The 13077-nt window shown below is 39.1% G+C and overlaps 1 protein-coding gene across 2 annotated transcripts in view; it reads left to right on the forward strand.

Annotated features, from left to right (window-relative positions):
* The window catches only part of LOC131795843 (protein polybromo-1), a 33459-nt gene extending 21818 nt beyond the window's left edge, over positions 1–11641 (forward strand). For both annotated transcript variants that reach the window (XM_059113448.2, XM_059113449.2), the window contains exons 33-51: positions 547–618; positions 1203–1304; positions 2213–2287; positions 2756–2911; positions 3239–3326; positions 3539–3614; positions 4005–4177; positions 4511–4605; positions 5279–5350; positions 5569–5670; positions 6358–6480; positions 6727–6804; positions 7179–7323; positions 7869–7926; positions 8367–8459; positions 8782–9011; positions 10390–10521; positions 10714–11003; positions 11112–11641. In XM_059113448.2, the coding sequence (XP_058969431.2) occupies positions 547–618; positions 1203–1304; positions 2213–2287; positions 2756–2911; positions 3239–3326; positions 3539–3614; positions 4005–4177; positions 4511–4605; positions 5279–5350; positions 5569–5670; positions 6358–6480; positions 6727–6804; positions 7179–7323; positions 7869–7926; positions 8367–8459; positions 8782–9011; positions 10390–10521; positions 10714–11003; positions 11112–11402 (2451 nt within the window). In that variant the 3' untranslated portion in view covers positions 11403–11641. The remainder of the gene's footprint in view (positions 1–546; positions 619–1202; positions 1305–2212; positions 2288–2755; positions 2912–3238; positions 3327–3538; positions 3615–4004; positions 4178–4510; positions 4606–5278; positions 5351–5568; positions 5671–6357; positions 6481–6726; positions 6805–7178; positions 7324–7868; positions 7927–8366; positions 8460–8781; positions 9012–10389; positions 10522–10713; positions 11004–11111) is intronic.
* The last annotated feature ends 1436 nt before the right edge of the window (positions 11642–13077 follow it).

The following is a 13077-nucleotide window of genomic DNA, read 5'->3' on the forward strand; positions in this document are numbered from 1 at the left end:
TAAACTAACAGCACCAATGGTAAATCACGTAATTTTCGGAAGGTTATGTCACTTTTTGGAATCTAAAACTGCGTTAAGTTGTTCATTTTGGTATATCTTCATTTTCATGGAATAAATAAAAATTATATGGTTTGTTGAGCAAGCTCCCCCTCAAAACATTGCTTTGGTGGGCGTTTCCCCCAGAGTAATGTTAAAGTGGGCCTAAGGGTTCGGGTGTTCTAGTAACCGCATCGGATATTTTCCTTAGTAAGCAGTGTGCATGGAGAGAAAGCTAACAGACTTGAAAAGTTCCGCGGAGGCGAGAAAAGAGGATCATTAAGTAACTTGGGCAACCTTACCGTTTGTCCGCACACAGCCATTCCAACATGAAAATTAAAAACAGTACATCCTGCCTTTAATCTTGTATGTGTGCGGAATCATAGAGTTAAAAATCAGTGGTTGCAGACAGTGGCCTTCATGGACCTCTGATGGTTTGTTCCTTATCCTTGTGAAAAGCGAAGTTTAGGTCTATTATAATTTGAAAATTAATCACTTTCTTTCCACAAGTGGCTGTATGGAAGTTGGTTTTATCGACCTGAGGAAACGTTTCACGCAGCTACGAGGAAATTCTTAGAAAAGGTAATTTATACAGTCCTGTGAATTTAGTTTCTATTGGTACATGTTGTTCACCTTTGTACCTTTACTTTTTAACTAAGTACAAAGAACGTGTATCGGGGAATTCAACACTTCCTAATTGTATTAATCAAATGTTTGATTAGTTGAACCTGGATTGCTGCATTAGTAAAAGAAAAGTGAATGAAAGTGATCCTCGCAGTAATGTGCACTACTTAGGCAGTAGTGAAAATAAGGCCTGAAAAAAACTCAGGCCTGTACGGGATTAGAACCCATGACCTCTGCGATACCGGTATCGCAGAGGTCATGGGTTCAAATCCCGTACAGGCCTGAGTTTTTTTCAGGCCTTATTTTCACTACTGCCTAAGTAGTGCACATTACTGCGAGGATCACTTTCATTCACGTCTTTATCCGCAGTTCAAATATATGACTTTCATATATTCGTAACCCAGTAAAAGAAAACTGGTGTAAACCTTCCGTGTTAACAAGTGGGAAGATGGTCTACAGGGCTGCACTATTCGCAGCATGCAATGGCAGAAAACTATCTCTGATTACGGCAAAACCCTGAAGTGCAAACTTGTCCCTTGCAGGAAGTTTTCAAGAGTGATTACAGTGAATGCTCAAACTTGAAGCAAGTTCTGGGAAAATGTTATGTCATGTTCGTTAAGGACTTCTTCAAGCAGAAGCCTGAGGTAAGGTATTTTATTACATGCCATGATGGTGTGACGCCCTTGTACAGGAACTATCTCCTTCATCTTGTACAAATGTTCTTCAATTGTATTATGGAGACTTGCACTGTAGCAAGGCTTGTATGTTTCTTTCTAGTATAATCGAGCAACAGATCGAACTTTCTTCTGGTTAACCGCCTTATTGACGTTCTTGAGATGCCGAGAGAAAAAGGAATCTAGTTAGATCGAAAGATGATTTTCCGCCTTTTCACGAACTTGGTTAATGGAAGAAATTAATAAATTTGAGGATACAAACTGAAAACAGGCAGCTATTGCTATATTTTGGCGTCCTGTTGTTGGTAAATTTGGATCCTCATTATTATTCCGACTGGTGCATGTTATTCCTCTTGGTTTTGTTGGAGACCAGCTGTAATTCATTTGGTTTGTTGATAACTATGCTTTAGGAAATTTTGATTCCGCTGTCGCTACTAGTATTATTAGCATGAAATCGTTTGTTACGTTTTTTTTCTCACATAGCATTATATAGACAGCACCGTGCCATTTGGCCACTTCGATTGGGTCTGCAGGTTTCGCTAAGGGACTGGTCATTACTCATCACCTATCTGTGTTGCGACAGGATTTACCCGATCCCCCCTATAAGGTTCTGTAATATTCTTATGATCCCCCTCTCATAGGCAGTCAATTTTCTGATGTCCCCTCTTTTAACACTGTTGGCAACGACTGATCCCCCTCCATTCCCCTAAAAACCATGTGATCCCCCGGCCCCTCCCCCCTGGGGGTAACTAGTGGGTGGCCCCTAAGTGTAAAATTACCATTGTATCTGATTTGAAAACATTTAGCAAGCCTTGCTCTCTTCTTCTTGGAAGAACCTCTGATACACCTTCATTACAATCTCCCAAACTCTTTTGCAGAATTTCAAGGATGAGGATGTTTTTGTTTGTGAATCAAGATACAATGTCAAGACGAAGTCGTTTAAAAAGATAAAGGTACATCTCCTTGGTAGAAAGAGGTTTAACTTGTTGTTTTGAATTTGATAGACTGTGACTAAGTATATATATATTGTAATGAAAATCTACAAATAAACCCTTGAGCTCATTTTCAAACTTTTGCCGGGCCACTTTGTTTCGTGTGTCATCGTAGTTCTTCCAGTACAGTCACACCTGGCCGAGTAATGACTGAGTCAACTGTCGTCATAACACTGCACAACACATATTGCAATAGGCGTAACTCTATGCACCTGATTTCCGGTAAATACACATCACTTCCTCTGAAAACGTGATGACGTAGCTTGTTGATAATCTGAGCCTTTGCTGACTAGCTCTATCGTATTTAATTTACAGTGAAGTAAGGCTTGAACATTCGCGGACTAACTCAATCGCATTTGATTTACCATGAAGTAAGAGTTGATCCTTCGCCGACTAGTTCAATCGCATTTGATTGTAATCCTGTGATAGGTGTGGTCTTTACCTCCATCAAAAGTCAGTCATGTCGCAAGAGAGGAACCTCTCCACCCGAGACGTGTTCCATCTGTTTTTGTCAACAAAAAAGGCAACACTGCACAGCCAATGGAAATTGATTCAGAAGAAGCACCTGTCCAAGATGCGAAAAAGGTAAGGAAACTAACCACTGCACTCAGTAATTTGTTTTTGGATCATTCATTTTAATGCTCACTGTAATAGTATAACTCCCACCATTGTTGGTTACATGAAATGAAACAGACACATACACCAAATAACTTACATTTGCGATCACAAATAAGAAAAATAATCACATAAATCACAGAATAATGTTCCTGTGGTCGCAAAACTCTTGGATAAAAAAGTGAATGGTTCCTTTAAAAAGATTCCACAAAAGGGATAGTAGAACACTAAAGGCAAAACATGATTACGCCTGCCCTATAAGTTGAAATGTGATTAATTGTAAAATGTGTTTTTCAGAATGTGGTTTTGGAGTCTCCTCAAAACGCGGAGGAGGGCTCTATATATTATGAACAGTTCTGTGTGAGAGACACTCCCTTCAAGCTTGGTAAGCAGTCACATTATTTACTTTTGGGCAACCTTGCCTCGTCAGGTTTTCTCAGTATTGTAATATTAGGTATGTGTATGAGCGAGAAAGAATTATTGGCCTGAAACTTAAAGTGTTGTGTTTTTTTTAATTATAATGTGAATAACCGCAGGAGGGACTGGATTAAGACCTTACTTGAAGTACTGTAATTTAACCGTTATTACTGTTTACAGGAGACTGTGTCTATGTCAGGTCAGATGAGGGATTTCTGTGCATGTCCAGAATTGATAAGTTGTGGACAGACAGAAGGTAAGAAATAAAACACATACAGGGAAAATGTTGCTTTGGGTATTGTGGCTAAAGAATTCATTGCTCGTCATTTGTCTAAGGTTTTGAAATTCTTTTTCCCGATCTGGATGTGACCAAGTTACTGATAGTTGGTTTGGCTTATCCTTCAATTCTTTTTCTTTTTTTTCTTCAACAAAGTTTGAAGTCTCATCTTAAATCTAAGTCGAAGTTTAAGGCGGCTGTGCCTTAAAGCGAAATCTGAACAAAAGAGCCTGCCCATAAGCGAAACAGACAGCGGTAAGAGGTTTCACAGGCGGCGATAGAGCGGAGATAACCAGCTTTTACTGAAACCCCCGCTCTCGTTATTATTTCATTCTTACTTTAACTGAATACTTTGTTTCTGTACCATAGTGGACATGCATGGTTTCACGGGCCTTGGTTTATTACACCTGCTAGTACTCAGCATCTACCCACCAGGATGTTTTATGAAAAGGAAGTGTTCCTTAGCTCACTAGAAGAAACCTTGCCTACTGGCGCCATTGCAGGAAAATGCTGCGTGCTGCCATTCAGGGAATACGTCAGATGTAAGATCATACTACTGTTTATCACCGGGAGATTTTGTTCTTACACACCGTAATGAGTCAGTCATTTAGAAACTCATTGTAGAGAGATTGCCTTTTTAATGTTCTCATAGATTCTGTATTTTGTACTCAAGCGCTACATTTTGTCTTAAGAAAATATTTTTTTCGCCTTATAAGAAGAGGGTTGAATTTGATATCTAACTGAGAAAGCTTTTACTTAAGCCAGGTTCTTTGTCATGCTGATGAACATTTTTCCTCTTAACGAAGACTTTCGTTTCATCATTTGTTTGGTCATGACTGAATGTTTTTCTGTTTATTTGGCTTGTTCGGCAACAGGTCGGCCCACAGAAATTCCAGAAAAAGATATTTACTTGAACGAAGCGAGATATGATGAAGAAGAAGGACAATTCAGAAAACTGAAAGGTCTCAAGGTACACCTATATCGTTCGTTTGACGTCCAACAAGAAAATTATGAAGAGAAACAATGATAAATGACTGATGCGCTTGACAACATTTCATGTCCATCTGTAGTTAAAAGCTTGATTTTCTCACGGTGCACGTATGCTCTAACAGTAACCTAATTTTATGGTTTACATGGATCATCTGCAAACTGAACTTTTTAACTTCTTACAGCCTCTCTCTTGAACGAAAGGGTGCGCAAAAGTTTATCATAATTCACCTTTTAGAGGATTTTCTTTTTTCTGATCGTTTGAAAGCTTGGTAGGCCTTGCAGAGCACTGTTTATCACTTCAGTGAAATCATCAAAAGTTCAAGACCGCGCAACGCCTAGTTCAGCTGGCCATTTTCATATTTAAACGACTCAAAAATTTCGTACTTTCGTTTGTGCAGTCTGTCTCGCTCTTCGATTGCATTCATTTCTCTGCATCACAACCAAGAAAATCACTAAGCAACTTGGTCTGTCGTTTTCCCCGGAATTTTTATTTAGTGAATAAAATATTTACTGCATAAGTATTTCAAAATATTTCGTAAAAAAAAGTCAAGACTTGATGAATTACAGAGGACGTCACGAAGTATGTCATAAGAAATGTTCATGTTTAATTATCTTCACGGTTTAGTTTCTTACCTTACTGTTTTATTTTCCAGCGTTATACTTTGACTGTCAGTGTGCAAGAGGATGAATACTATTTCTTTGAAAAACCAATCAGCCCAGTGAAGGTTGGTGAATGTTGGTGTTAAGTACTTAGACATACCTGTATGAGCTCTCTCTTTTCTCCCAAACGTTGTTCATGCTGTTGTTGTTCAGTGCATCAATACTGACTTAGTGAAAGTGGAATATCATATGTGCACGGTTATAAGAAGAGTTTTGAGATGAACTTAGTTTATGAGCAAACTACAACACCCCTGTGAACTGAGTTGTGTTTTTGTGGTTTTAGGTCCCCTCTCGTCTCTTAATTGAAGACCTGGATCTGTTAGAAGAAGAGCGTAGTCATTCCCCAGCCTTGAATTTGACAGAGTCGACAGGCGACGGAAGCAAGGTCAGAGCTGTCTTTTTTATGTTAACTGTACTCCATCCAAGGATTAAAGTTTGTCATTGGCATGTAAATGTCAAGGGATATGTCAAGAGTTTTATTACTGTCAATGACTGAAGGAGTTAATTGGAGAATATAAACAGACTGACTTTTTTTACATTGAAGTGAAGTAATTTACTGGAATGAAGGAATTTTTTTTTAGTTATAATAAGGTGTAGTGGAGGGTAAGGAGAGTAGGGATAAAACGTTGACTGCGATCATTTCTCAGTGACAACGAACCATATCCGCGTAACCCTGTGAATGGTCCGCAATGTAACCAATGGTTCAGATGCTGGTGTGGTAGTCCTGTGGTAGGGCTATGGTTCAAACTTCTCCTCCTGTTCTTGTCACTCACTGGATTTGTTATTGCCTCTTCAGCATCAAACTCTGCCATGTTACTGCACAAATGATCAAAAAAGTGTTACTAAATAAATAGCATTTTTTGTGAGGGTTATAAATCAAACAAGGCACGAGACGCACTTCGTAAACGAATCCAAGTCACACTTATATGAAAGGAATCAATCAATTCAACCTTTTAGCCTTTTTACAAAACACAGAAATTGGGAATATGTACGAAAATATTATTATTTTTGATTTTAAGAAGGTCTTGATACCTATTTTTGGAATAACTTTAGGATTCTTTTTCTCTTCTAGAAGCCAAAAAAACAGAGAGGTCAGTCTGGTTACCTTTTATTTTCTCATGAAATGAGGTCAAGCATCAGAAAGGAACACCCAGAGTATGCATTTGGTGAGATCAGTCGCATCATTGGAGTGGAGGTAAGTCCTTAATACGTCACTCTTAGGCTATCAATTTTCAATATATTGTAAAAAGAAAGTTTTGTATATTTTCTTGATGATAGCTTAGCTCTAGTACAACTGTTGTCGAGAATGTTGTTTATCATGGTTCGATCAGAATAAGGTTGATTCGAATGGACGTGGAAGGGCCATTTGTCATGAATTGTAACCAAAGTCCTCTCAGTTCGCAGTTATATTTGCTAATGTCTTTCCGTTTTTTCCGAATAGTGGCGCAATATAAGTGCACAGAAGAAAGCTGACTATGAAGCAAGAGCTCAACTGCAGCTTTCCCAGAATGAATCTGAGGTGTGTTAATAAATGAAGACAATTTATTGTACTCGAAATTGCACCTTGGCGTTTTCTCAAATGTAGGATTTGTTGCTAATTTTGACTTGTTTGTAAGTAACTTATGATAAATATGTTAGGTTATCTTTATTTGCGTCCTTTCTTTGTTTTGTTCAGTCAATTAGACAAATAGCATGACGACCAAATTTGTGAGATAATGCAGTTTTTGGGTGTAGATATATTGATTTCTCTTTCAAGAACCAAGTCAGTGAAAGTAACGTCAGTATTAATGGGACGATTTGGTTCAGTTGATGTCGGCTGGAAGTATAGATGATACTCTCTTCCTTGAATCTGTTTGATCATTTACCTGTGCTCTGATGTTTCTGTCTCTTCAGGGTTCTGTTGACAGTGGACAAACTATTCCAACTGGCCCTATTTTTGTGTATGAGTGTTTATGGAAAGGTTGTGATTATCAGTATGAGGATCTTCACGATATGAGGATACATCTGTTAGACAGCACATGTCATCTCCGCAAATCAGGTGAGCACCAAGTAGTCACAAGTAAAGAAATAGTTAATCCAATATCTCGCATTCCACCCCTAAAAGGTTGAAAGTATGGAATTTAAACTTAACAAATTGCATGTTCCCATGCACTCCCGATTATAATAAAGAGAAGAGACAGCCTTTTTAAAATTTCCTTTTAAAGGAAAATATATTCTTTAATAACTCCAAGCAGGTATATTAAAAATGTACATCAATACCTCTTTGTCCAGCATTTTAGCTCGCTCACAGGCTCGTGTGACTTTTCAGACTTTTTCAATTTTTATTTCCTCATTGACCTCCGAAGTAATGATAATGATACATTTTATATTCTAGAGTATCAATATATTTTGGATCCTTCTGAGAGTCATTTTAACCCTCACTAAGGGGCTTGGGTTAAAATGACCCTGACTCGCGCCCAAAAGATATTTGTGCCTGTAAACATGAACTGTGTTGATTTATCAGCAATCTTCTTTAAGATCCCTTAGCGATAAGTTAGGAAAGTTCGATTTGACCATAACTTGAGGATTATTCCCTTAATATAGAAGATGGATTGTTTCATTGCCTGTGGAGCACATGCACAAGGGTACGGCGTGGACTCAGGTACACTCCATGACTCAGAATTAGTGACTATTTAAGTTTAATGAATGCTTTAATTTTTTAGCTTCACTTGTAATAAAAGAACATTCCATTTGTGGAGTCACAAGTCGTCAAAATGGGAGAAACTTTCCCTAACTAAATATTGTTTTGCAGGAAATATGAAAATAAGGTTGAATTTCAATGCCGGACTAATGCCAACCGCTTTTCGAACCATGGACCTCAGAATCCTAATTGATTCGCCCAATAAGAAAACTTCTCCAACTTCAAATTAGTTTCTGCTCTATCCATTGGTATTCACTAAACATTCTTAGATATTAGCTAACTTACTGAAAAACTAAGGCATGGAATGTTATTTGGTTTGGTGCGGAACTCCCTTTTAACGTAGGTAATCTTTTGCTGTTGTTCCTTTGGATTATTTGGTCATTTTCCATTTGTCCTTGCAGACCATTTAATGCAAGTTCTAAGTTATTCAGGCATTGCTGGGAGGTGCATTTAACAGGTCAACCGAAGCAAATTACTCAGCAGCAAAGAAGCAAGTGAGTTTTCAATCCGTCAAGTAAATGTTTTTCAGACAGTGCTTTTACTTACAATTGTGTTTTTCCAAGTTACTTACTAACTTGGGGTAAGAAGATAGAACTCTCATATACAAGGTTGAGTTCATAACTTCGTAGTCCCGGCCTTGGCTGAACATCGTTACCTGAACAAACCGGTTGTTTCATCTCACTGACAGTAGTGGTCGGTAGTAGAGTGCAATCGAAGGAAGGCTGGGTCTGAAAGTTTTTTTCTTCTCTCGTAAATTTTTCAAATTGGGAGAGCCATGTGATGAGCATGTTGACAGTAATCATTCTTTCTCAATAGGAACTATTTTCCAAAACACCGGGCAGCGCTGGTTACTTCTACTCCAGAGCCTTCAACTGCTCAGCGCACGGCTGCCACCCCTGTTACTGCGCCCTCAGCAGGCGCTAATGGAGTGTCAGCTCACATAATGGCCACAATTCCTGGGGGAAATCAATTTTCTCAGACAGCCAATCAAATGCAAGGAAATGCTTACCTAGGAGGACGGATAACTCCCCAAGTCATGCAGCAAGGTTTGTCGAAGTCTATAACTCTGTTTAATTTAGAAATTATTTCTCGGAATTATTTTTCTGTTGACGATTTATTGCTAGGGTTGTTTGTACCTTCTTTCCAGTCTCATCACAGTCAATTGTGGTGCAGTTATTGGGTAGGAACTGGGAAAGCAGTCGATCACGCAATTTTTGGTATCGTTTGGGTCAGAGTAGTCTTGAGAAAAGCTAGTGTCTTTGACTTTGACTGACGCTTTGACAACACAATGAGTGAACGTATTTAGGTTTAATTAAAAAGTTAGTCGAGTTAGTGAGGTATGGTTCGTGATTAGTGAATATAGGCGGAATCCGCAAGAGTTTAGAAGTCAAGGCGTTCTACTCGACCGCGTAACAAATGCTCACGATGGGTTATTAAATTTAAAAAGTCTTAGAGCGCGCATGTTTACTAGTTACGCGTCACACTAGCTCGGTTCTGCTGAACAGGGTGAGATAAACGAGCTACAACGTTCTTAAGTTCTGAACGCACACGGTGACCTATTTTTTTGGCACAATTTTGGTGTACAGTTTATCTCCTTTGAAACAGAAAAATTAGCTGTAAGAAAAAAACTAATGGCTACAGCATGCACGAATCCCCTGACTCGAAAATGCAAATTATGAGCTTGAAAGCACAGACTCAAGGAACGTTTTAAGTTGATACTGAATAAAATTGCTGACCTTGAAAGCACAGACTCAAGGAACGTTTTAAGTTGATACTGAATAAAATTGCAAGATTTTTTCACAAATTTTATATTACATATATTCCATACACTGGAGACTTCTTACCTATCAAGTTATTATTGAAGTGTTACTTGACATAGCCCCACTTATAGCTACTGAATACCTACTGCCAAGTGTTCATCGAACCGATGAAATAATGCGCACGATTAGTACCAGTACAGGCCCAAATCGGGTAAGCGTGACCCATCATATCTCTTTAGCAAGCACGGCTACGTACCTTTTTTTTTAGTTCTCAAACATAGATTCGTAGGGAATATTCAACAGAAGTTTCCAAAAGATCGTGACAACATTTGTTTTTAGGGAATCACCTTAAATAGTCATGAGTTACGAGGTTCCACGAATGTCAACGTTTTTAGGACTTGTTTTAATGGCTGCGGAGGCGCCCCTAATGATTTAGATAGGTGATAAAGTCGTATGACTTCAAGCAGCGTTAAATTTGTAATTTCAATGATTCATCTAATTACAAATATGATGCTTTTGAAATAACGGGTGTTAAAGGAGACCTATGCAGTATATTATATGAGTGATATCTATGGTCTTTCTCAATGTTATTATTTCTTGCACAACTTTCATTCAAGTGTCAAAAGGTTTGTATTGTATTGTATTTTGTCTGATATTTTCACAGCTCTTTATCAAGGAAATGCTGGAGTGAGTGGTATGGCTTCAAATACCTCACCGGTGTCAGGCATGATGCATATGAACATGGGTATGAGTGGCATTACACAGCAACCTGCACAACAATCTGCAGCACCGACAGGTAACCCTTAATCACCTCGCTGTATGACTCTTCTCTTGATCTTATGTACAAGTGAAAATCATTGAAATAACCATCACTCAAAATGTAACGTGTCAGACAACATATGTTATTGTTTATAAGTTGGAAATTTTAAGCTTTTCTTTTACGATGAGGACACCAAATATGTGTAATTCTTGATTTTTCCCTCTTCAGCTCAAATTGTAGGCTTCCCACAACAGCATCAGCAACAACTCAAGCAGCAGTACAGTCCTGCTCCACAACAACAGCAGTTTAATTTCCAACAGCAAGTGAACCAGATCAGCACAATGCAACAGCAGCAGCAGCAGCAACAGCCGCACTATCCTCAACAAGTACAACAGCAGCAGCAGCAGCAGCAACAACACCAACAGCAGCAACAACCACCACTACAACAACAGCCGCAGCAACAGCAGCAGCAGCAAGTGGCTCCACACGTAGCAGCTATACCACCCCCTAAGGAAGCGGTAAGACAATCAACTAATAAAAAGGTTTGGAGACATAATTTTTATGGAATTATACTCGTTATCTGTGCCTGATTCTTTTTTTTTTTAATTGTGTTTCCTATTTTTTAGCCGCCCCCCATATTTCTCGCTCCACCACCTAAACCTCAAAGGTTACATCATTCCGATGCTTATCTGAGGTACATTGAAGGACTTCGTGATGGGATCCCTCATATGAGCAATTGGAACCAGGCTCGCAAACCTGATGCTTCCAGTATGACGCCTCAACAACTGGCTCAGTTACCAATTCAGTGGCTGGGGTGTGGTTATGGCGACTATGAAAATGCTGTGGATGCTTTGTGGAATTTACGAGATCACATGCTTAGAGATGCGCTGACTCTATCCAAGGTCACAGAACAGTAGATACATTCACATAATTTATTTTAGAATGTTCTCATATCAGCACATGCTAAGAAGATGACTTTGTGTTTTATCAAGTTGTGAACGTGTTTGTTTGCCTTGTTATACACCTTTGTGTTTTGGGTGTTTTTGTTTCAGTAAAAGACTTTAAAGGTGTTTCCTCTGACTCAGCCTGTATTAACCTTTTTTGTAAATGTACTTATTCATAGAAGGAGTTAAATAAAATGGAACATATACCGTGACCTGTTGTTTGTCACTTTCGACGACCATTCGTTTGGCCCAAACTTGATAAATTAGCTTGTGCTACACCAAGGCCCTCCAAAGCTAATGAACTTGTTAAGTCCAAAAAAACTGAACAGCTACTATCTCGATCAGTCAGATATGCCAAGTAACTTACCGCTACCACAAACGAGGACATTGAAATTAATGTGCGCCCTAGGAAAGTACTATTGTTCGACAAGAATGAACCTAGGGTCGAAAGAGGTAAAAGCTGATGTTTGATGTCGCTATGGGCTGTTGTGTTGGCGCAGAGGTTTGTGAGTTAGTCAGGCTCAACATATTACACTATCTGTCAACTGCATACTTAGACGGACTAGCGGTATTTAAAAATAGGAGAGCAAGGATTGATGACAAAACCAGAAAAGTCTTCTGCGAAGTTCTCTACGACCTTGGCTTAAAATTACAGCGCATAGTAACTGAAAAGGAGTCAATCACAGCGACAGTGACAGATACAATGACAGTATTGTTGATAATGAGAGTGACAGGTGCAGTGATAGAGACATCGATGGTTATAGTGAAAGCGACTTTAACAATGACATTGACGTTGACAGTGTATTGACTCTGACACTGACAATAACACTGGCAGTGACAATGAGAGACATGGAAAGTGACACTGACGGTGAGGCTGATAATGCAATGAAAGTAAAAATGACGGAGTCAGTGAGTGACAATTACAGAGACTGATAGTGACAATGAGAATGACAGTGACAGTGACAGTGACACTGACGTTGACAGTGAGAGTGAGAGGGGGAGTGACAGTGACCGAGACAAAGACAGAGACAGTGTCTTTGTCGACGATCAAGACACATGGATACTGGGAAATACAGTCGTGGATAATGGCTATGCGTTACAGTTAAGGGCCCCAGGGATGTGATGAGGGTGAGGTAGGAGTTATGGTTTAGGGCAGGGGTCAGGGTTTAGGTTTGGCGATAGGTTTAGTATGACAAAGAAGGAGACAGTTAGCGTTATTGGGAGTGACAAAGACAGTAACAGAAACAGTGACGATGCTAATGATGATGACAGCGACAGTGACATTGAATTGACAAAGACACTGAAAGTGACAGTGATAATGACAAAGACCCATGTGTGACTGACATAGACAATAACAATGAGTGTGAGTGACAATGACAGAGACACATTGAGAGTGACAGTAACATTGAATCAACTGTTTTTATGACAGTTACAATGACAGGAATAGCGAGAGTGACCGTCAGGGTGACAGAGTGATACAGAAACAGTGAAGAGATGGAGGCAGTGAGGGTCAGTGAGAGACATTCACATATGTAGTGAAAGTGACAGAGGCAATGACAGTGATGGTGACAGCGCGAGTTACAGAGAAAGTGACAGTGATAATCACTGTGACAAGTCAATGAAGCAAAATATTAACTTAAAACAACTC

This window comes from Pocillopora verrucosa, chromosome 11, assembly GCF_036669915.1.
Source record: "Pocillopora verrucosa isolate sample1 chromosome 11, ASM3666991v2, whole genome shotgun sequence".
NCBI classification, from domain to species: domain Eukaryota; kingdom Metazoa; phylum Cnidaria; class Anthozoa; order Scleractinia; family Pocilloporidae; genus Pocillopora; species Pocillopora verrucosa.